The 25,140-nt window shown below is 37.6% G+C and overlaps 1 protein-coding gene and 1 long non-coding RNA gene across 6 annotated transcripts; one reads left to right on the top strand and one right to left on the bottom strand.

Annotated features, from left to right (window-relative positions):
* Positions 1 to 641: 641 nt before the first annotated feature.
* Positions 642 to 13,323, top strand: LOC143879699 (VIN3-like protein 2). Of its 4 annotated transcripts, none has more exons than XM_077382212.1 (5): positions 642 to 767; positions 1,047 to 1,124; positions 3,982 to 4,660; positions 11,364 to 11,680; positions 11,807 to 13,323. In XM_077382212.1, the coding sequence occupies exons 2-5, from the start codon at positions 1,106 to 1,108 to the stop codon at positions 13,099 to 13,101; spliced, it is 2,310 nt and encodes a 769-aa protein (XP_077238327.1). In that variant the 5' UTR covers positions 642 to 767; positions 1,047 to 1,105; the 3' UTR covers positions 13,102 to 13,323. The 4 variants fall into 4 exon arrangements, with proteins under 4 accessions (XP_077238327.1, XP_077238325.1, XP_077238326.1 ...); XM_077382210.1 differs by lacking the exon at positions 642 to 767 and adding an exon at positions 825 to 939; XM_077382211.1 differs by lacking the exon at positions 642 to 767 and adding an exon at positions 858 to 933.
* Positions 13,324 to 18,199: 4,876 nt separating this feature from the next.
* LOC143879701 (uncharacterized) lies at positions 18,200 to 23,318 on the bottom strand. Of its 2 annotated transcripts, XR_013251357.1 has the most exons (6): positions 22,936 to 23,318; positions 21,566 to 21,634; positions 20,667 to 20,818; positions 20,256 to 20,364; positions 18,726 to 18,846; positions 18,200 to 18,566 (listed from the first exon to the last, which is right to left on the bottom strand). It is a non-coding gene; the product is annotated as an uncharacterized LOC143879701 (long non-coding RNA). The 2 variants fall into 2 exon arrangements; XR_013251356.1 differs by lacking the exon at positions 18,726 to 18,846 and having other exon boundaries at positions 22,936 to 23,309.
* Between the last annotated feature and the right edge of the window lie 1,822 nt (positions 23,319 to 25,140).

The raw sequence follows: 25,140 nt of genomic DNA on the forward strand, positions 1-25,140 counted from the left end.
AAATCGAGAACTTGTCGACGTGCATGTAGTGTACTCCGGTCTATAATATACGATTTGTGTATGTACAGTGCTCCCGTCTATACATCTATACACAATGACAACGTATATAACCTATAACAAAAATGATTCAACATAATAATATTAATAATAAGAGAAATTATATGATGAAAGGCCTTATAAACACGTAAAGGTAGTACGTTATAAGTACCACCCTTGATATTTGATCGAACACCGGCTCATCAAAAAGTGAGCTGTTGTTGGATCAAATATCAATGATGGGATGATGGGTGTGTTTTTATATGGCCTTCATCATATAATTTCTCATAATAATAATAATAACAACAACAAACAAACAAATACAGCAAATATAATAATAACACCTGCTCACTTTTAGCGAATATTATCTTATTCTTTTTTTTTTAATCTGAGGTGGCTGTTCCCTCTTGCAAAAGTGAGCTGTGAAATTCCTTTACGCAAAATTTGCCTAGCAAATTCTTAATAATAATTTTTTTTAATTTTAATTATATATTTCCACCGTATAAGTATTACATAATTACACCCATATACGATAAAGCTACGCACGGGGAACAGTATAAAAACTATCTATATATATGAAATAGTCACCAACCACACAGAAATCATGCAAAAACCCCCTTCTCCTTTTCCGTTTCTCCCCTCTTTCTAATCGATAACGACGTCGCAAAGGAAGAAAAAAAAGAAAGAAGATGACATGCAGCCGCTTTTGCCCCTTACCCTGATTTGTTAGTGTAAGTTCCCCTTTATTTTTTTCCCTTTTACTCTCTCTCTCTCTCTCTCTCTCTCTCTCCTTTTAAGGACTCTGAAAGGGTCCAAATCTCATTTCACGACTTGGGTCCTGGACCCAGTCAGTCATGGATTCGTTCTTTGGAGCAGAAATTAGAGCCTCGTTTTTTGGTCTTTGTACTATTCTTATTTTCTTTTCTCTGTTCTATTTTTTGTATATATATATGTGTGTCACGCGTTTCTTATTTTCGGTTTTTTTTACTCTTGGTCTTTTAACGTTGCAGGAAAAAAAAAGGTCTGTTCGTTCTGGTAATGTGGTGGGCAGCCTCTGGGATTTTCAACCATGAGTTCTAATTTTGCTGGTGAGTTTCTTTTGCTTGTATTTTCCTTTTTCCTTTTTCCTTTTTCCTTTTCACGTCTGTCTCTCTCTCTCTCTCTCTCTCTCTATTTTTTTTTTCCTTTTCTTTTATTTGGGATTTGGCGATTAATGTATATTGATTTGTTTTCTTTTAACAGGGTAAATATTTGGGCTCTTGATTTGTTGGGTATTGTTGTTTGTGATGCATTTTTGAAGGTTTATTTGTTTTAGAAATCATGGGCTTTGTGGGTTGTTTGGGAATGAGATTCTGGGGGTTTTAATTTCTTCATTTTCGAGATAAAATTAAAATATGGGTTGGCCCTTTTTGTTTTAGGGTTTCAATGTTTTTGTTTTGCTTGATTGATTTTCTTCTGTAGATTTATGTTGGTATTGAAGGGTTTCAACAGATTTCCTTTCAGACTCTCTCCCTTTTTTTTTATTTTATGGTTTGGAGTTGGGTCTATTGGTCTGTTATACCTTTGACATGCTGAATTTGTTGAGTGCATTTCATCTCATAAAATTATGTAAAAAAAATTAAGTATTGATTCATGAATTTCTCTGTCTCTTCTTTGTTCATAAATTTCTTTCTTTTGTTTTATCTGAGCTGTCATGCTTCTTTCTTTTGGTTGCTGATAAATGGGCTTGAATTATTGCTGTGGTTGGGCTTGGTTTTAAAATGAAGTCAACTCTTTGTTTCTTTGATTTTTTACATTCTTGGTTGAATTATTTATTTGTGGATTGGTAAATCTTATCCTAGGAATAGAAAAAGGAGAATGTAGGTATTCTTTTTAATTTTTGGTATTTGCTCTCCTCAAACATATTGGGTGTTTCTCTTTATATTCTTAAAGTGAAAAAGATGATTATTTGTGAAGATTGAAATGTTGAACCATCTTGGGTTTTTTAAGGGTTTTCCTTAGCTGTCGTAGCAAGAAGTTGGACCCTTTTTCCAAGAATGCATTGTATATTGACAACAGTCCATGATTTTCTTTGAATACTATTTGACAAAAATTGTACAAGAATCATATGCCACTAAAAAGTGGAATGACATTGCATTTCATGGTTTAATTAGTGGTTTTATAAATTTTGCTTGTTCTTGTGAGTTAAAGGTTGGAATAAATCGTAGGCAGCAAATCACACGCAAAGTTGCCGGAAACGGAAACGCCTCTGGAAGGTGGGAAGCCCGTTTGAAGAGGGAAACGCCACGCTTCCCAAAAAATTGGGGAAGTGTGTTTCCCCAATCTCGGAAGCACGCTTCCCCACGTGTTTTCCCAATCTTTGCTCTATATCATTTATAGAATTTCAGGGAAACAGAATTACTGGGGAATACAAGGAACGAAGTATTTACATACAAAGTCATTTAAGTAAATGTCCATTTACTTAAGATTTATATGTAAATAGGGAAATACCTCTGGGGCTGCAACTCGGTTCAGGTTCAACCTGAAAAAATCACAGGTCGGGTTGTTCGAGTCGGGTTTGGGTTCGGGTTGGTGAAGTTGAACCCAGGTCGGGCTTGGGTTCGGGTTGAGGTGCCGGGCTGACCCGACCCGCATCAAAACCTGACATTTTTTTAAAACAAGTTTTTTTACACTTTTTTTTTAGAATATAAAAACCTAAACGGGAAAGATATCACCATAACCAGGTCAACCCAACCCAACCCGACTCAACCTGGCCCGAATTGGGAAATCGAATCGGGTCGGGTCGGGTTGACGGTTTAGAGTTTTGGGTTGGCTTCAATCCAACCCAACCCGACCTGAGTTGCACCCCTAAATACCTCCCATTTGGATTTATTAAAAATAGTTTCAAGACCCAAATGATGAGGCATTTTTCTAATTTTAAAAATTCATAAATTTTATCATGTCCAAACATTATTAAATCCCAAAAGTCCAGTAAAAAATCTCATAATTTGGTCTATAATTTTTTTTTTTCATCTAGTCAGGAACTGGTCAACATAGGCATTTCAGCTGACAGTGATTTTCCTTTAAGCACATGTTGCATGTAATTTATGATGGTTGGATTCAAATTGCTTTTGTTGGTTGGAAACTGGAATTTGATTATTTTTAAATTTTGTCATTTTTTTCAATTATTTCATGCTTTCCCGTCGCTTCCTTCATGCTTCCCCGTTGCTTCCCGCTTCCCGCTTCCCGCTTCCCGCCTACCCGAGAGCCTTCGCTTCCCGCACTGGCAGCTATGATTGCATGCAACATAGACTTACATCTTGTACATGTTTGATTGTTCTAGATGTTTTGCGTTCTCTGGTACCTGATTCTGAAGCTATGAATTGACTTAAAATTGGCTCAGAATGCTAGTAGGTTTACATATCTTTTCTTTTCTTTTTTTTCCATCTTTTAGTGTTTTTTAATGACTTTTAGTGTTTTTTCTTAAATTTATTTTTTAGAAATGTCAAAACTTTTACATTTTACAGTTCAGTTTGACTGCCATCTCTTGCACAGCTGAGACCAATGCTAGTTTCAGAGCCTTGGGCAAAGCATCCAGTTTTCATTTGAGGATGGCCAGACATCATAAAATGAATATATTTACTAGTTCATTAAACTATATCAGAGAACATAACCTTTATAGGAAGGCAATATTAAGCTGCACTTGATTTGCTTCTATCACGAGTCTAAGCATGTGAGACTGTAATCCCTATCTTAATTGCTTAGACGCTCATTTTCTCTTCCATTCATTACATTAATTTTCATTTAAGAATTTGCTTAGGATTGGTGATTGCTCTGATTCTATCGTTCTTCTTGTAGAAGCTGTCCTTTTATAACTTTTTATGCAAGGCTAATAATCTTGAGTCGAGTCTTTATCTTGCAATCTATTCCTTGCTTATCAATTAATGATGGATTATGTATCTCCAGGATTAGTGCTCGATCCATCCAAATGCAGTAAGCTGAGTATGGAGGAAAAGAGAGACCTTGTGTATGAAGTATCAAAATGGTCACAGGGTGGCCCTGAAATGCTACAGTCGTGGAGCCGCCGGGAGCTTTTGCAGATCCTGTGTGCAGAGATGGGAAAAGAGAGGAAATATACTGGCCTAACAAAGTCTAAAATGATAGAGCATCTGCTAAGAATTGTATCTGAGAACAAATCTGGAAAAAACAATGATGTCACAGACTCTGGGCCACAGCCTTTACCAGGAAACACGCAAAGTTCTTCCAAAAGACAGAGGAAGAACGATCACCCATCACGAGTGCCCATTGGAACAAACAATGTTCCAATTGAAAATGGCAATCAAAGTCTTGGTAATGTCATACACTGCAAAAACCTAGCTTGTAGGGCGACTATACGCCATGAAGATAAATTTTGCAAGAGATGTTCGTGTTGTATCTGTCACAAATTCGATGACAACAAGGATCCGAGTCTTTGGCTGGTTTGCAACTCAGATCCTCCTAACGAGGGTGATTCATGTGGCATGTCTTGTCATCTTGAATGTGCTCTTAAGCACGAAAGAGCTGGAATTTCGGAAAATGGACAATATATAAGATTGGATGGGGGCTTTTACTGCGTATCCTGCAAGAAAGTGAATGACTTGCTTGGGTAAATTTTCCAACACTCTTCTTACTTTTAATTACTTCATTAAGTTTTACTTTGTTGTTATTGTTTTAGATTTTCTTCCATCTGAAGATCATGTCGTCTTCCTGGTAATTTTTTGATGTATGAATCTTGGCATCTCATATACTATTTATCCTTGGCGCCCCATCAAAACATGAATCTTGGCATCTCATATATATTATATGAGATTAAAGTTGTGGATTTTGATGATGTGGTTTTTTGCACTTCTGCAGATTTTTTCTTCATAACTACCTAGATACAAGATGGTTTTTTTCTTATGCTTTGTAGTTTGTAATACATGTAAAATGTGACTGCTCCAATGTATAATATTTGTTTTTGCATGTAATCCTCGATGCCTGTGTTTAATCTCTGTGGCATCTGTTTTTAGTTCCATAATTCTTGGGTATTTCATAGTTATACCAAATTTATTGGTCTTTAAGTATTGACGCTATAAAGGAACATTTCTAGTTGAAAACTGTGTTACTTGGACACTTATAAATGGGATCCATACTCATGCTTTACTCGAATTGAATGCTGGTACTTCTAGGACATATGTCCAATATATCCATTTTGTTGTCACTCCAAAGTTGAATGTACATTAAATCTTAGTTGTTTTATATGCAATTTGAAATAATAATTTGTATCTTATAATCTATAACTTTTATGCTTCTGACACGGATTTATTTAGTTCATAACTAAAAATGTGTGTACTTAACCAAACAAAATCTTTCAAAAAATAAAAAATTTCATATTTGAAGTTTCAAGCATATTTAGTACGTTTCTTCTTAATTCCAGTTATATTTCCTTACAAAAAGCTCATCTAGCACATTTCCGAAGAAATAGTTCTAACAAATAGAATATGCCCCATGTACCCTTTATTTTAGAGGTTGAAGCTCCTAAGAACTTATCCCTTTGTCATGCTCGACACAATACTTGGGCAACATAGATGGGAATTTGCTTTTGCAAACGAGTCCTGCTACGCGAACCTACGGGGTGATGAAATGGGGACCAATCAGATCATTGCTTGCCACATGGTGTCTATAGACTAGAAGAGGTAACCTAGAGTAGATTAGAAGAGGTAACCTAGAGTGATTAGAAAAGTAAGTTCGATTAAGAAGATTTTATCTTTCTCTCTGTCTGATCTACCAAAAAAAAGTGTCGAGATGCTGGGCAAAACCTCGGAGATATCGCCTCCTTGACAATCTGGCATGGTCATGAACATGAGTTTGGCCCAAGTCTTCCTGAATTCACCCGCTCATAAATAACTTGCGTATCTATTGGATTTGACTGAGAAAATCTCGAAGATGTCGCCTTCGTGACAATTCGGCATGAACATGATCATAGTTGTCAAACTCTTACGAGTCGTACGAGTTAACTCCCGATTCAAGACGAGTCGCTGGGCTTTCGAGGCGAGTCGTATGGGTGACTCGCCTCTGTTGAAGACTCGTCCGAGTCGTCTGGTGACTCGAATGAGTCGACTCGAAAAAATAAGATCCTTACGAGTCGATTCGAATCGTTGGGCCTGGGCTTTTTTGTTTTGATGGTTGAAAACTAGGAAGTTGGAACTTAGAGCTTAATTATTTTTGTGCATGCAAGTTACAACCATCAACTCAAATCAACTCAACAAAGCTTTTGTCCCAAACTAGTTGGGGTCGGCTAAATGAATCCTTTAGAAAAATTTCATGAAGAAGGTAGAAGGAATCTATCCGGCTCTAATCCTGGCTCTAGTTGGTTCTTCTACGTGGATCATTTTCTTCCATTCTATCCTATCGAAGGTCATGTTCTCTGTTATGTTCCTAGCTATCAAGTCTTTCCTCACTGCTTCTACCCAAGTTGTTTTCGGTCTGCCCCTACCTCTTTTTACTCCATCAATTTGGCACGAGTCGCCTCTTCTCACCGGAGCATCCAAAGGCCTACATTGGATATGTCCAAATCATCTTAAGCGATGCTCTCTCATCTTCTCCTCAATTGGTGCCACCCCCACCTTTTTACGAATGTCTTCATTTTTAATTCTATCTAACCTTGTGTGGCCGTACATCTATCTAAGCATTCGCATCTCCGCTACACTCATCTTATGCACATGCTGCTTCTTTGAACTCCCGAGGCAAGCTTCCACTTCAACCAACCTGTTCTTATTCTATGGTTATCATCCTCTTCAATCTCTCATTCCTTATGTAGAATTGAACCAAGATAGCGAAAGATATCCCTCTTAGGCTCCCGTCCAGTAATATTTACTACGTCCTCATCCCGCATCCTTACATTACTAAAGTTGCATTCCATATATTCTGTCTTAGTCCTACTCAGTTGCAAGTTACAAGCATATAATTATTAATTTATTTGGCTTAGTGCTTTATCTTTGTGCTATTGGATTATATTTTTACATGCTTCATCCAATTACATTTTTGTTCTTGTCAAAAACTCTTACGAGTCACGAGTCGAGTCATGAGTCATAAAATTAAGAAATTGGGTCACGAGTCGAGTCACGGGTTGACAACTATGAGCATGAGAACATGAATTTAGCGTCACTCTTACTAAATTTGGCGTCACATGGTGTCTAGAACATAAAATCAGTCCTCTCAGTTATTGAAATCGAAAACTGACAATGCCTCCCTTTCCCCCCTTTTTTCTCTTCCTTTTTTTTTTGGTTTTTCTGCTTTTACCTACAGAAGAAGAAGAGGAATAATATAAAAAAACGTTACGCATTTTTTTATATTTTAATTCAACCTATAGAAATGAAGAAGAATGTATGCGAGCATTTTCTTGTTTTTTTGCTTTTTTGTTTTTTTTATATTTTTGTTCTTTTCTTCTACCCAACTAGAACTAGGATTAGAGCCGGGTAGATTCCTTTTACCTTCTTCTTGATTTTTTTCTATAGGATTCGTTTAGTCGACCCCAACTAGTTTGGGACAAAGGTTTTGTTGAGTTGAGTTGAGTTGAGTCTGCTCTTTTCTTATCTCTGTTTTTTTTTTTTTTTTTTAAACACTGGTTTCACTTAAGTTTTCCCATTTTTTGAATGGTATTTCGTTTCCGTTTTAGAAATGCATTTCATAGGAAACATGTTTCCCACCCTAAGTATGCATTTTCGAGAACTCTGCCCTTATCCTATTGATTCCTTTGTGCATCATGTTATTTTATTGTCATCGCATTACTGTGTTTCGGCTTGTATTCTTGAGTGAAGATTGGCTTATTATCCTGATTAAAGTACTATGCTTGTTTGCATTTCTTGGGTAGCAACTACTAGTTCTATGTTGGATATTTATTTGCTTTTTTCATGCATATATCAATGAAAGTCTTCCATTTGTTAGTTCTTAGTTCCTGGTGGTTGGAAGGGAAAGCTTTAACAACTATGGCTATACGATCAATAAAAGCTAATGTTGAAAATCCTCATTTCTATTATTTATTCAAGATATGCATATTTTCTATTTATTACTCAAGTGTTATTTATTCTAGTCAAAAAAAATTTCATCATAACCTTCTATCTCACTGGCAAATTGCTTTCAGCTCATAAACTTGGGGTGAGACCACGGACATGAGCCGGTGTAGGAAAAACAATCATTTTTATTGGTTCAAATTGGGACACCCAGGAACTGCCACGAAATATAACATGATATACACATGTACATTTTCCAAGAATAGGCATGTATAGAATTAGAACATGTAAGATACAACCGTTGAATTTGGTGTAGATCTCACCGTTGGATCATCTTAGTAGTAGATTAGGAAAGTGGGTCGAATGGGGTAACCTAGCTCGATTAGGAAGCTAGATTAAATTAGCAATTAGGCTAATCTTAGGAGGTAGGATATCTATGTTTATCTCTTGCCTTGGTTGTTTATCTCTTTCTATGTTTAGCCCTTTGAGTGTTCTATATAATCACTCGTTAGAGTTCCTTGTATTGTAACCAAGATTAATAAAATCTCCATTGTTTTACATGGTATCAGAGCGGGTCGATCCGACCTTGCCCTGAGCATAATATCTTCGATCTCGTCCTCCGGAGAACGGCGAATCTAGAAGTCCGCTGGAACCTGTCGATGCTCGTCACGATCTCCATCCTCACTGCCGCATGGATTCCGGCCCCTTTCTGCGACTCGACTTCCTTCATCACCTCTTTCGCTTGTTTCTCTTGACCCTCTGGTAGATCTCCTCTCCAAAGCTTAGATTTCGTGTCACAGTCCAATCGGCCACCATCAATCCTTGCTGCCAACCTCTCGCATTATCCCGCCGTCACCATCCATCACGGACGGATCCTTTGCATCTCCTTGTCACCATAACACATTCCGTTTTGGGATTGAAATTTTGGTTGGCTTCAAGTTGGGAACTGTGCTGTCCAAGCGAAAGGTCAAATAAAAAAAGGGGTTTCTCAGTTGGTGTAATCGCTTGCAACCTGTCTACTGGCAGAGACTTACACCATGTGATGTTAAAAGAGAAAAAGGTAGCAAATTTTACACCCCATGGTTTGTAATGACCAAGGTTTTAAATTTCGACCGAAAACCGAAATTTCGGGTTTCGGTCGAGACCGAAACCGAAATTGCCTAAAGTCGAAACGTTACAAAATTTCGACCGAAATTTCGATCGAAATCAAATTTTCGTTTTCCCTGAAATTTCGGTCGAAATTTAAGGAATATCACTTGAAAATCTGGATTTTACTTATTATTTAATATTATCCCGAAATTTCGGGGATTTTGTCGAAATTTGGTAATGGGTAAAATATTAGTTAATTTGATTTCGATAGATTTCGTCCGAAATTTCGGTTTCGGTGAGGACCGAAACGCATTCCGAAACTGAAATTTAACCTTGGTAATGACACACCCCATCTTTTATTTTTTGCAAATCCGCAGCAGTCACCCCATTCACTTGCAATCAGCAGCAATCATCCCACTGAAAACCACGCAAAACATATACATTTCTTAATGCACTCCTTCCACTTTGTGCCAAACCCTATTCTTTTTTGCAAGTAATCCAAGCATTTTCACTCTATCCTGCCATAGGCCTTTTCCGTATCAAGTTTGCAAAGCAAACCCCCAATCCCGACTTTAGAGTAGTAGTCCACAATCTCATGTAGTAGTCCACAATCTCATTTGCTATCAGGGAACAGTCCAATATTTGTCTTCCATTGACAAAAGCACTTTGACTTCCAGAGATGATTCCAGGGAGGATTCTTTTTAGTAGTTCGGCTAGCACCTTTGCAAGGACTTTGTATAAGCAACCTGCCAGGCTAATTGGACGGAAATCCGCAACAGATGATGCACCCTTCACCTTTGGGATCAAGGCAATGAAAGTCGCACCCGCACCACAATCTAACTCCATTCCTTTGTAGAATTCTTTGAAAAACCTCAATATATCATCCTTAACGTGCGCCCAACAAGACTGAAAGAAAGCCAGGCAAAAGCCATCCGGACCAGGAGCTCTATCCCTGCCCAAAGAAAACACCCCAAGTTCAATTTCCTCCTCACAAAATGGCTTCTCTAACTTTAGGCGGTCTTCCTCCCTCAAGGAATTAAATTCCTTTTCCTCTGGAATTGGCCACTCCTTTCCTTCCGACGAATATAATAATTGATAGAATTCCACAATTTCTTTCGTTATCAACTCCTTATCATCCTTCGTAGTCCCATTCACCTTCAATGTTTCTATACGATTACCCCGCCTTCGAATGCTTGCAATCCCATGAAAATAAGCTGTGTTTTTATCACCTTCTTTCAACCATCTCACCCTAGATTTTTTACACCATGATATTTCCTCTTGAGGCAATGCTCTTTTGTGTTCTTCTTTCAATCTCCCCAACTCCTTGACCTCATCCTGATTGTTAAGACCGCCCTCCTCTGCTTTAGTTAATACCTTGATTCTGGAAGCCAACCACAGTTTTAATGCATCATCTCACACACACAAGTTTGGTCATTCAAACAGAGCACCATTACTTAGATTGTGAACTATTGTACTCGTTACTGTAAGTACTCACTTCATCAATTAGATAAATGTGTGCCACTATCTTTTATCTACAATTCAATTATCATTAAAAAACCAAAAAAATGGTAAATATTGAAGCTTTTAATTTTTGTAATCTATCTTTACCTCTAAAAAATATATTTTTATGACCATTTTATTAGTCGTATCCTTGTCCTTGGTTTTACAAAAAATGTCGAGTCTCACCAATGTTCCCGTATCCGTGTTTGGGTATCATAGGTCTCTTTTCTCAATTTGTAGGCACACATTTTGTATAGTGTGATGTAATTCTTATGGATGCATGTTATTTGCTTCTTGGGAGGTCATAGTTGTATTATTTAGATATGTTACATATTTTTCATCTGTTAGCAAACATTCCTATTTTCCAGTTATCAGTTTTCAAATGCCCTATGAGCGTGATCAATTGGATTGAAAAGTTCATGAGATTCCTATGGGGTTCTGATGAGAAGCAGAAAGTGCATCTAGTTAGTTGGGAAGAGGATGTAAGGCCATTAAGGCCAGTGGCCTAGGTATCATGAGATTGAAAGGGGTGAATAAGGCACTACTTGGGAAGTGACTTTGGAAGTTTGGGGAGGAGAATCAACATCTATGGTGATTCTTTCTAAAAAATTTCTTTGGTTTATCTAGGACAAATTCGTGCCTGAGTAGGAGTTTGCAAACACTGGTTGAATGGCTAGCCAGGACTCTGATTTCAAGTCAAATTCCTTTCTCTTTTGAGTTTTGATGCAGATGCTGGAGGAAACAGCTGATGACAGCGAAGGATGCTAGACGGGTGGACGTACTGTGTTATCGGATCACTCTAAGCCGTGTACTTCTCACTGGAACCAAGAAATACCAAAACCTGCATGAGATTGTGGATGCAGCCGCAAAGAAACTTGAGGCAGAAGTTGGCTCTCTTGATGGTTTACCCGTAAAAATGGCTCGTGGCATTGTCAACAGGCTCTCATCTGGTGCAGAGGTTCAGAAGCTGTGCACTTCCGCAGTGGAGATGCTAGACTCTATGCTTTCTAGTGTTTTCCAAGTACTCCCAGTTTGTAAGTTGCAAGGTATGGATTGTTTTGAAATACCTATAGATATTGTCTTTGAAGACATGGTATTATTTTTTTTCTCGCTCAAAAAGCAAAACATGGGCATTATATTAAAAAATCATTTTGAGTGCTTAACATTTGCAGATGCCAGTTTCATATCTCCCAGCATTATCAGATTTGAAGATGTGTCTCCTATTTCTCTTACCGTGGTCTTGAGTTTTGAAGATGCATTATCAAAAGGTGTTGCAGGTTACACCTTATGGTATCGAAAGGCTGAGACCACAGACTATCCTGCAGAACCAGCCTGTACTTTGATCAGACCAAACCGAAGCTTTTTGGTATCGGAGCTTACTCCAGATACGAAGTATATGTTCAAAGTTGTTTCTTTTGGTAACGGAGGAGCATTGGGAAAGTGGGAAGTTGGGATTATGACCGTCAGCGTCAAAGTAGATGTTACAAAGAACTCGGCAAAAGCAGGTTCTGTGGAAGTTCCTTGTGGAAGTCCGAAAACAAACTCCAGTGATGTTTCAAATCCATCTTCAGAGGGAGATGAATCGAACAACACTGCGTATGGGGATCAGAATAATTTGGCGGGCAGTTATTCCAGATACAAGAAAACCGAGATTCCAGACTTGGGTAAGTCATCTGATTGTGCCCGGAAAGAAATAAGCCATACCCAAAGACCAAACATTGGCACCATATTTCACAGAACGGAGGCTACTCAAACTACAGAGCTGGAAGAAATTCCGGGAGATTCTGTCGCTGTCTTGGACAAGGAACCTGTGACAGGGTCAATTAAGACAGGGTCTCAGAAAGATTCCACAGATTCGTCCGATGACAACCAGGCTTCTGATGTCCCCAAGACTGAGAATAAAGACCAATTCAAGGTTCAATTGCCCGAGGAGATGAGCATTGATATTGCCTTGAATGCACCTGTAAGAAATGAAATGGCGGTTGTGCCAGTTGAGCGCCCTGAATCTGCCCTACCTGTTACTCCCAGCAAGCCGGAACTGGGCAAAGATGGTTTAGGATGCAATGGTAGAACTAAATTGGGTAGTGGGGACCTTGAGAACTGTCCAACAAAGCTGGAGAAGGAACCACAGGTTGGCAGTTCGTCAAAGAAAAGAAGCCGAGGAAGGTGTGAAGAGATGTGTAACGGAGGTGGGTCTCTGGAGGAGGACTACGAGAATTGTGTAAAGATGATTAGAAAGTTGGAGCGTGAAGGGCATGTGGAAAAGAATTTCAGAGTGAAGTTCCTGACTTGGTATAGCCTGCATGCAACTTCGCAGGAGAGAAGGATAGTGAGTGTATTTGTTGATACCCTGAAGGATGATCTGGCTAGCCTTGCAGGGCAGCTGACTGACACTTTCTCGGACTGTGTATTGAGCAAAAGAGCGCCACCCGTACATACCGGGTTCTGCATGAAGCTTTGGCACTAAGGGTACCAATTGACATCGCATTTTTCGGCTTATAGATTCTTCTGAACCACCCATTTGATTCTCTAGATTCTTTGGATGCAATTTGAACATTCTTCATTTAACATCCCAAATCAATTTGATTTGGTTAGAGCAAGTAGCTCTGTCATTCAAACTATCCATTTGTAGAACAGTATTTTTATTTATATAATATCTTCATTTTCTCTTTAGAAAATGTTTGTGGCCTTCATTATGTACAAAACAAAACTTCCATTGGATACTGCTGAGGTGTGCAGAGTTTTAATTTGCACATAATGAACCAACCAACCATGCTGAAGTGAGTTCAACTTCGATCAGCAGGCACTGTTTGATCCTGATTGGATGATGATCAAGTGTGGTTCCTGCAGTAAGTTGGTTTTGTTTATTCTCACTGAATCACTACTCATTTCTTACTTTCTTTGTTTACTTCTTTTTTATCTCTTCCTTTTTTTTCGAGGAAGATTATATAAATTTGAGAAACTTGGTGTATACAAGATCCTCTACATCTTTTTGCAGATACGGCTCAAGGGAAGGGGAAATACCATACAGTAAACCAGAATATTGGTCTCCCACGGCAATGGACCAGATCGCCATTAAGTACCATGTGTAAGGTGGGCTATAGACTGCCACAGAAGAGCATATATAGATGGTGATGTTCTTTGATACTGTGAATGGTTGACATTGTATAATTCTCTTATTTTTACCAGAGGGCATACCCATAGTTGTCATGGGCTTGATTTTTCCAAGCACACCTGTGCTGCACTTAGGCACGTGTCGCCCCTTTGAGTGACTAAGTCGGCCTTCTTAGATAGCAACACTCTCAAGACAAGCAAGCTAGATAAAAGAAAAAAACAGAAGTACACTAGAGAACGCTTAAAAGAAGGCACTTTGTATTGCTCTCAAAGCTATACAATTTGCTTGATGGTTACAAATGAGGGCTGCTCTCCTTTATATAGACATTAACCCAAGTAATGTGTGGGTATGCTAATTGCATGTGTCATGCAACAAATGTGTCTATAGAAAAATCTGTCTTTAGAAGGATTTTCCACCTCTTGAGTGAACTAGTAGGGAATTTAATCACCTTTTTTAGTGAGGGGGAAGGGCCCCAGTCTTATTGCTATCCCTTAGGAGGTAGTCTCTAGAGCATCTCATAACCATCTCTCTCTTTGGAGGAAGTCTCGAGTTTCCCAGCTTCCATTGTAATCTAGGTTATCTCGGATATTGTTATTTAGGATGATATAGAACTTTCTAAAAAATTTCATACCCATTAATCCACTTAGCCACTAGAGAGGGTCTTTTTGAATATATGAAGGTGGTAGAAACCATGCATCCTTGCATATGTTGACTGTTCGGCATTGTATATTATTCAGTATATATCTAATGCACGCATCCTTTGTGTGCATCGCCCGTGCCTCTGTCTACTGCAAGTAACGAGTCTTACGAGAAAGTGATTGTTGTTTTACAAATCGTAGTTTAGTTTCTAAATCAACCATTTTATTTAACTTTTTAATCTGGAGCAATCCTTTTCTTGGTTCAGGTCCGGGTTTGTGGCTCGCAGCTTAACTTTCATATGAACCTGGTTCATTAGATATAAGCTTCTTATATTTACATCTAGTCACTAGTTTGGTTTGCTGATGGTCCTTAGGAGAGCTTTGACATGATGTCTGTGCCTACTTACATGTATTTTTCAAGTACAGTGGAGCCTACCTTATTCCAAGTTCCAAACCATTCATTTGGATAGGCCCAGCGTACACAGCCCGGCCCCCAAAACTCATCTCCAGAGGAATATCCTAACCCTCTGATCAGTATCATGATGGCACATCATATAAATTCTACAGATCGGAGGGTTAGGATCATCATTTGGAGATAGCTTTAGCTGCCTGACCATTTATGTTTGGGCGATCCAAATGAATGGTTTTGATCTACGGACAAGTTGGTCCACCGCTGTACTTCTTGAGAAATACGACATCATATAAAATCTCGAATTTAGGCCCTTTATGTTAGCATTTGCCATTTAGTAGAGGAAATAATAATGGAAAATGATTTGAAAACGTCCAAAAAGGATGAGATTCTTCGTAATGGGGTGGTCTTTCTCGTGTGCGTGAGAGACATTGGTCTTTCGAGTATCGGGTCATCTTCTCCGCTTGTTTCCAACTTTAGATTGTAAGGTTGGGGCAGCATATCATGGGATTTTTTGGGGCGAAATTTTTTGGTTTTTGTGTTTGGGTTTCGTTCCTTGTAATGGGGTGGGACTACTGGTCCCCAATCTTTGTATATATGCTATTATGAATATGCTGCCCGTCCTCAGTAATAATGGGAGCCGGTATTGCTACGCTCTTGTGTTTTTTATTCCCATCACCTCTTTTAATTGGAATTTCTTTGATTGGCCCGTGTTAAATATTTTCATTTCTCCGTAAATTCATTCGAACTTAAACTTCGCCCCGAAAATCTACCTCTAGTTTTTTCTGTGAAGTGCTGAGATTAGAAAGCATGTTTTTTTAGTAAGATTAATCTCAGCCTTGGAAAAATCGACTGCAGGGATCAATTCTATTAGTGATATTTACTAACATATGAAAAAGATAATAGAAGTTTGATGAAAATCAAACTCCCGTAGGGCCTATTGAAAGTTGGGAGACATATTCTGTTCCTACAAGTTTTTTTAGTGGACACTATTATCTCCTACGAGTTGGTGGCAATGTCTTTTTTCAGTAGACATTCTTATAAATTAAAGGCCCTTGTAATTAAAACTTGAACTGTGGTGGTTCATGTCTTTTTCATATGTAACTAATCAAATGAAAATGCATGGATAATTCCTACTAGTCTTTTTCCTACAATACCCTACTAAAATCCCATACCAAAATAAGGAGATTTTATATGGTGGATGTGCATGTAAGTCGGTATCAGCGGCAGTACAGACCTTGATATTTGATCCAACAGCAGCGCACTTTTTAAGATGCTGCTGCTGGACGCGGCCGTGAATATACCGACTTGCATGGCATTCATAATATAATTTCTCCCAAAATAAGTTGGTGCATGGCAATACCATGTTTTACTAGTAGTTAAGCCCAGGATTATTAAACCCAGCTGGTCAACTCATAACTCGCCCAATTTCATTAAGTAGAATTTTGCCGAGTCGAGCAATTCTGGGTCGACGAACCTCTGAGATCCCTCATCGAAAAAGGAGGAAAAGTTGTTAGGCTATCTGTGGATTCTCCCTCTCCCTGTGTAGACGTGCCTTCAGCATCCCTGGGGGTGGGTCGGGCACAGTTAGTGCTGCTGGAAAACAAAACCAGAGAGAGTTGGAAAATCACAATGGGTCGCGGCGTGACATGATGGTATCAGAGCCTTACCTCAAGCAGTATGGTGTGCCAACGACAACGTTGGGCCCTAAGAGGGTGGATTGTAAGATCCCACATCGGAAAGGAAGAGAGTTCCTGGGCTATATATGTGAACCCTCATTCTCCACATTTTTAGCATCCCTACAAGGTGGGTTGAGGCCCGGACACGATATTTAGACAATGGAGTCGGGCGTGACAGACTGTTTGAGAAAAGCAAGTTTTTTCTTCTTATTGCAGAAATTTCTATTATTTTTAGTTTTTTGTAATAAAATTGATTGACACACCGAGTCACCTAGGAGCTGCATGATTTCAAAACGTGAAGATCTGTAGCATCCACGTTTTTCAAGTACAACGAAAGTGCACCATCATACGGTGCAAACGAGTTGCACCAGATCATTGCCCTTATCTATTTTCCTATCATAACCCACTTACAAAACCATGTGCTGCTCACCTATTGATAAGTCAAATAATCATATTTTAAACATTAACATATGTGTATTTAAAAGCGACCATCCACTGAATCGCCCACAGACAGACATACACAACTTTCAAAAAACAAGTTAACAGAAGTGAATTATTATTAATGCCCAGTCTCAAAGGTCTCGCATAGTCCAAGAGAACTCATCACTAATTGACTGTATTAGTCCAAAGTTTATCACTACAAAGCCCCATTGAAAGAAACCAAATGGCAAGTGCTGTAAAGAAAGTTCCAAACCATTCATTTGGATAGGCCCAACGTACACAGCCCGGCCCCCAAAACTCATCTCCAGAGGAATATCCTAACCCTCTGATCAGTATCATGATGGCACATCATATAAATTCTACAGATCGGAGGGTTAGTATCATCATTTGGAGATAGCTTTTGCGGCCTGACCATTTATGTTTGGGCGATCCAAATGAATGGTTTTGATCTACGGACAAGTTGGTCCACCGCTGTACTTCTTGAGAAATACGACATCACATAAGATCTCGAATTTAGGCCCTTTATGTTAGCATTTGCCATTTAGTAGAGGAAATAATAATGGAAAATGATTTGAAAACGTCCAAAAAGGATGAGATTCTTTGTAATGGGGTGGTCTTTCGCGTGTGCTTGAGAGGCATTGGTCTTTCGAGTATCGGGTCATCTTCTCCGCTTGTTTCCAACTTTAGATTGTAAGGTTGGGGCAGCATATCATGGGATTTTTTGGGGCGGAATTTTTTCGTTTTTGTGTTTGGGTTTCGTTCTTTGTAATGGGGTCGGGCTACTGGCCCCCAATCTTTGTATATATGCTACTAGTAAGAAATGCACGTGCAACTAAGGTATTTTACGTGTTTTAGTATACATACGAAAGGCTTTTTTTTTTCTTCTGAAAATCATACTATATAAACTAATTCATGTGACTTAAGTACTTAACTGAAGTCACCAAAGTATATCTTAATAAGAAGAAAGAGGGAGAGAATCCTTTGGCGAAGAGAAAAGTATTAGTTTCATGGGGGAGACCATAAATTTATTACTGATCGAAAAATTAAGTTACGTTTCCGGGGCGGGTGGGGGGGGGGACGATTCCCAATATTCAATGTCCAACACTGAATAACAATAGAACTGAATTACAACAAACAAAACCTATAGAAGGGGAAAGAAAAGAAATCCCAGTACTCAATCATGAGAATGCCCAACACCGACTAACAATAGAAAGTAGAATTGAATCACAGCAAATAAAACCTGTAGAACTAATCTTTAATTCAAGCACCATCAAAGAGAAAGATCGTACAAAGAAGCTTTATTTCAATGAGATGAGAAAGTTGTGCATAGAAACAACATTATAACATATTATTATATCCGATTGCTGGTTATTTTTCCATAAAGCAAAGAGAGTGGCGTTTTCAATGCCCAGGCAGAATCCCCTCGGAAGAAGCTGCCTTCGACTTTGTAAAGGAGCTAGAGCCCTCCTTATGTGAGTTCACTAATCAACCCTACATTTTGGCATAGATTGTCAAGGATATTTGACATTTGAGTCGTGGTTCTGGTTAATCTCATTGATCATCTAAGATGTTTTGGACTTTGAACAAAGCTCTTCTGAAAGGTCTATAACACTTTGTTATTGGCAAGGCTTGAAAATGTTATTGCCAATCCTACATAAATAGAAAACAAAAGAGTTGGAAGAAGGTCAGAAATAAGGAAAAATTGAAGTTGCTCAGTCAGCTCTGTAATGGGTAACGCTCATATTATCAGCAAAAATTGAGTCTGAAGATCTTATTTTCATTTGTTCAGAATATGACACATGAACTCACTCATGGAAGAGATGGCTTCATGAAATCCTGTTACCAATGTACGATTGTACATGTAAATGTACAATTACATGTACAATAAACAGAACAATTAAACTATATAAGTTACATAGACTCTTTATCCCTGTAAAACAACAACAATAACAACAGTAAATAAATAAACAACAAGAACAAGAACCAAAAAAAGGAATGAGAACAACAATAGTCCCCACATAAGAAAACAAAGAAAATTGCTTATAAAGGGGCTTTACCAAATCAAAGCCATGGTTTTTTCTATTCTCAGCTAGACAATTTCTGTTCACAGTTTTCCTACCTTTTACTAAATTAAATCATGATGAATTTGAGGTGCTCTTAGCTTCTCTTCTCAGCTAGATAATTTATGTTCACAGCTTTCCATTGTTTTACTAAATCAAAGCCATGATTTTTTCAATGAATTTGAGGTTCTCTTTTATGTGTTTCTCAGCCAGACAATTTCTGTATCTCTCATGATGGAGGGAAAATGGAGCAATAGTCCTATATCCAAAGAACATATTTTGGTAAACTAAACAACTTGAGGCTTATTTTTGTCTTTTTAGGAAAGAATAATGAATTAATTAAATTTTCTCAACTTATGATTCAATGCATTATGAGTTGAACAGATCCTAATTACTAAATCTAGCTTAATGGCTAACCTACCCAAATTGTGGTCAAGTTTCTTCTTGCTATGTTTATATAGAACACTCAAAGAGATAAACATAGCAAGAGATATGCATAATCATGGAAAGTGATAATAATAGAAATTCTAATCACTAAATCTAGCTTAGTTGTTAATCTACCTAAATTGCCTAATTTACCACATACCAATCCAAAGGTCAAGTTTTCCATAAAATCTATGGCCAAGATCCGGTCTACTCTAATGCATTCACAAGATCATACCCCCTTGAATTAACTTCCAAGTATTGGATTAATAATGATATAAGAGACACTTATGTGACTTCATCCTCATGGTAAAAATGCCATGCCATGGGTTTACTCTAGCTGAGCACTCATTTTTCATGTTTAGAATATCATAAAAAAAGCTATTTACTTTTTATTTATTATATTGTCAGCTTATAAGAAAGAATTCCTAATTTTATTAGACACGAAAGATAACTTGAAGCAACCCTATTGAATTTTTATTTAGTGCCGCATTCAATTTATAATGATATCCCTCTAAAGAAACCATAATCATATCAACTCCCTCTAGTGAAGGGAAGAAAAAAATTTCCCTAGAAAAATTTTCCATCAGATTTTTTTTCTTGCAATCCAAACAAGGCCTTAGGGGACCATAAAGTCTTCCAGAAAATCAGAAGATAAAAATATTAAAAATACACCACATGGGCTCCATCACCTTCATGATCCAAGGGACAACAATGAGAGAATCTATGTTGATAATGAAAAAGACCCATCAGAACATATATCCTTTAAAGAGAGTAACGATTATAGGCCTAATACATCATGAAATGATTTACAGTTATGTCACAGTATAAAACAGGAAGCTATAGTAATTTTAACCTGTGGAGGGCCTATTTGTAGAAGTCCAGCACTGATTATAAACCTTTCTAGAGAGAGGAATCTTGGTCTCATACTAAAAGCAGAGAAGTCCAACGTCTATGACAAAGTTCTGTGATAATTAGAAATATCAACAATGAAGGAAATTCAGTTTACATAAGGAAGGAATAGAGATCCTGATTCTAATGAACAAAACAGAGAGGGCTGAAATGATACCCCAATTAAAGGAGTAATTGAAGGTTAGGTTGGAAATTTGAAGTTGCATTGACCTTGAAAACGATCAATTGCTACCTGGCCTTAAAGCCAATTGTCTTATTGCGAGACTAAATAAATGTATTCCTGATTGCCATACTTTTGGACATGATAGGTTGTTGGTTTGCAATAGAAATACTTCTACATTGAATTTGATTGTACCTCTTGTACTTTTTGGATTGAACAAGAGCAGGAAGAGAACTTCCAAGAGATGGCAACAGGAAACCCCCTTGGATCTGTAATTTCTTCAAGAAGGAAGAAAACTTGCCATACTTTTGGACAAGATGGATTGTTGTTTACAAAGAGCCGATGATCTGCAATACATGAGATGGATTCCCAAATACAATCAATCTTTGACATTTTTCAAACTTAACTTTTTCTGTATTTTGATACTGATAGAATAAAAGCAGTTAGTGGGTATATGCGTTTATCACCTAGAACATAAAGGTGAAGAGCCAACAGAATTCCACCAATCCCCACTTGCTATAATAGAAGTTGCTCATTCAACAACTAATATGTTTGTTGCTTCCAATAGCGTGTATTTATGTGATAACAGAAAACTTCCTCTTTGATGAATAAATTAAATAAAAAAAGAAAATAACTAAAGAGAAATAGGTTGGTGGTTCATCATTGTAATATCCATAACTCTGGTAAGCACATTCTTGGGAATATAGAAAACCACTTCTTAGAAAATATTTAAGAAAATATAATTTAAAAATAGTAAAAAAATAAAAAAACATCGTCATTATAAATGATAAAAAATGAAAATATTGTAATAGGGTTATGTCATTTTTCAAAATGTCAGAATATTTTGAAGAAGTCAGAGATATTTGTGACTACGATTATAAAATAATGAGGTAAAATCAACATTCAGATTTATTGTAAACTACATTCTCTTGGGATCAAGCATGTTGTATAAGGATGCAAATTAAATAGAAATCAAGGCCATCTCTACTGAAACCCAAATATTTGGATTTCCTTAGTCAACATGTGATATAAAACTAAACTTTCAGGATGCCACTATCTGACGTAAATAGGAGTGAAAAGAACAGAGCTCAAACCTGGAGATCGTGATCTTTATAGAGCACCTTCACTTTAGCAGCATGGGCAGGATCTACGTACCTGTCGTCCTGAAATAGACTTCACATATAAGAAAATCTTGCTCTTATTTTGCTGAAAATATGAGAGCATGAAAGAGACTAAAAAAATAGCACTTTATTTTGGTTATCATAAGCACATTCAAGAGCTTGCACTACCAACCAAGAACACTTAAAGGCTAACAAGAATAAAGGCCCACATGAGAAGCCTCTGCCACATACACCTACAACCCCTCTCAGTCATTTTTTGGGCCAAATTTTAAATAAAAAATACTTTGAAAAGGACGCATCGCAAAAAGAAATTCAAAAAACACAGAGATACTATCTTGCAGGAAAACCTAGCACAGCCTTTGATCGACTCCAACAATTATTAAGGTTCCACAGAGCCCCTTGAGAAACATTAAAGGCAAAAGGATTGCCCCAATTGTTATTCAAAACCAATTTCCATACTTTTGGACATGATGGGTTGCTGGTTTGCAATAGAAATACGTCTGCACTGAATTTGATAGTACTTTCTATACTTTATGAATTTAAGGTGAGGGTGATTCCTGTACTTTATGAATTGAACAAGAGTAGGAAGAGAACTTCCAACATATGGCAAAAGCAAAGAACCCCTTTGGACCTGTAATTACTACAAGAAGGAAGAAAACTATGGAACATGAAATAAGACCAAAGACGTGAAGTGGCATTATCTGTTGAATGCAAGCATGGACTTAATAAGTCATAATGTGTTGCATGAAAAAATTTATACGCAAAAAATTCAGAAAGAACTATTTCTATCTTCTCATATTATCATCTTCCACTTTAGTTTCCATATAAAAAACTCAAGGCATGTTTGGCTACACTGGAAGTCCTTCCAGAAATTTCTTCCCATGAAAATCAAATGCTGCAAGGTTTTGTAACCCATTTATTTAGGTAAAAGTTTTTCCAGTTAAAAATTCTTCATAAAAAAACCTCGAAAACCCAACCCGTTGTAGCTGTTTATTTTTTCAGGAAATTTTTCACTAAAAAGGCTTTTCGAGGGAGTATATTTTTCCGTTAAGCAAACATGACGTGGGTATCAAAATATCCCAAAAACTCGCCTCGAGTTGGGACTGTAAAATTAGGGATTTCAACTAATCTTTGTTGATCACAATCAATCCCAAAAGTGTGTTGCTTATATAGAGCACTTAGGGAATAAACATAGAATGAAATCTTGATAATTATGAAAGAAAACAATTCTAATCCAACCCACTTTCCTAATCCATCTAGGTTACCTCCTCTTACCTAATTGCATAATCTACCACAAAGGAAATCTAGTTACAATACAACAAGTTCACAGAGAAAGAACATACCCTTTCTTTTCTTTAAATTGATGTTCTTCCACACTTGAATGATAGCTTAATATTTCGCATAGCACAAGTTTGGTTGAAATCCCTGTTCAGGATATAGATGTCTTCATCAATTAATATTTTTGGGTGCTGAAAGGATCCAGGAAGAAACCCTAAGAAGCTAAATGAAAGAAAGAGCAGGAGATTAGAGCGAGCCGAAGCATCGGAAAGGAGATCGAAGACTTATCGAGAGGATATGTGGCTTTGGTGGAGACGAAACTTGTCTCTTCGTTTGAGAGAAGAAAGCACACGCGGGCATTGCGCTATGATACGTGTCCCCGATGAAGAGAAAAGTTGCGAAGGTTTTTTTTTTTTGGGCGTATTCTCAGGGGTAAGGCAGAACTGGAAATGACAGAAATCCCAAAATGAATAAGGACACAAGAGGGAACCTAATGACAAGCAAACTGGGATTCGAATGGTATTTTCACAAAAGAAGCAGACTAACTTTGTGGGATTTTCCCTTTTAGTAGTAAAGGATTATGAATGTATATCTCAATTTTCAAAAAAGAAAGGATCAATTTCCAATGGGGGACAAAAATTAGGTGGAATTATCAAGAGGACCCATGCTTTTCAGAAATTATCAATGAGGGACAAAAGAGATCTTGTCATTAAAAGCTGGACGAAAATGCCATTTTCTTAAGCAACACGTTTTGCTTTTCCACTTTTCCCTCCTCTCTTCTTTCCCTCTTTTTTTTTACTTTTTTATTTTCAACTTTTTTTTTTTTTACCTTACCAGTCATCTTCTTCATCATTTAGCCACCATCGGAGGCGGGAAAACTCGAAAATTTGAAACATGAGTTCATTCCCATCTATCTCTCAATATCTAGGTTTTGTTTTTCATTTGGTTTTAGGGTCTTGCATTTCTCCTTCTCTCTTTCAATGGAGGATGAGGAAAACGAATCGTACGGTAGAAATAAAAAAAAAACGTGAAAATGAATGAGTGAAAAAAAACAGGAAATAAAAACGTATTCATAAGGGACTTGATAAACCCATTCGGAATTTGGTAACCCCATTTTGATACTGGATAACCCCAACCCCAGAGACTTGAAAACCCCCTTCCAAAACTCCAGTACCCTTGGGCAATTTTAAGGGACTTGATAAGCCCATTCGTAAATTGGTAACCCCATTTTGATACTAGATAACCCCAATCCCAAATAGTTGAAAACCCCCTTCCAAAACTCTAGTACCCTCGGCCAATTTTCAGGGACTTGATAAGCCCATTCGGAAATTGGTAACCCCATTTTGATACTTGATAACCCCAATCCTAGAGACTTGAAAACCCCCTTCCAAAACTCCAGTACCCTCAGCCAATTGTCAAAGGCTTGATAAGCCCATTCAGAAATTAGTAACCCCATTTTTTATACTAGATAACCCCAATCCCAGAGACTTGAAAACCCCCTTCCAAAACTCTAGTACCCTTGGCCAATTTTTAGGGACTTGATCACCCCATTCGGAAATTGGTGACCCCATTTTTTATACTAGATAACCCCAATCCTAAAGACTTGAAAACCCTCTTCCAAAACTCCAGTACCCTCGGCCAATTTTCAAGAACTTGATAAGCCCATTCGAAAATTGGTAACCCTACTTTTGAGAGTTACTAACCCCCTTCCAGAGAGCTGATAAACCCCTTCTGCTACAAAACCCTCTGCCTATAGCAACTCTTCTAATGGCATTATAATTCTGCTCATGATAGAAATAACAAAAGAAATGGATGTTGTTTTCATTAAATGTGCTTCATGTATTACATCCCAATTTCTGTATTACAAAAAAAAAATTTAAGTAAATCAAAAAATGTGTAGCCATCCATTCATGTATTACATCAACTTTTTCTTATACAACCACTTGTCTTCCAAAAAAGTGAGTGAAGCCATCCATGCATTATCTCCAGAACTCACCCTAAAAACCAAATCGCTTAAACCCTAAACAAGATAAATCAGAAACAGATGAATGAAAAATAGTGCAAAACCCTAAAAAAGAAAAACAAAAACAAAACCTAAATACAAAGAGATAGATGGTAAGAACTCAACATTCAAGTTTTCAAGATTTCCAGCAACAATGGTGGCTGAACAAGGAGGAAGATGACTAGTAGGGTAAAAAATCAAAAAGGTTATAATGGAAAAGTAAAAGAAGAGGGAAGAAGGAGAAAACAAGGTCAAAACGTGTTGTAAA

This window comes from Tasmannia lanceolata, unplaced genomic scaffold, assembly GCF_043159265.1.
Source record: "Tasmannia lanceolata isolate RefF3 unplaced genomic scaffold, GAP_Taslan_0.1 ptg000006l, whole genome shotgun sequence".
NCBI lineage: Eukaryota > Viridiplantae > Streptophyta > Magnoliopsida > Canellales > Winteraceae > Tasmannia > Tasmannia lanceolata.

Excerpts from the sequence above, each read along its gene's own strand:
- LOC143879699 (XM_077382212.1), top strand. Across the intron at positions 4,661-11,363 it reads AAAGTGAATGACTTGCTTGG|ATGCTGGAGGAAACAGCTGA; the intron begins GTAAATTTTCCA and ends GTTTTGATGCAG. Across the intron at positions 11,681-11,806 it reads CCCAGTTTGTAAGTTGCAAG|ATGCCAGTTTCATATCTCCC; the intron begins GTATGGATTGTT and ends TAACATTTGCAG.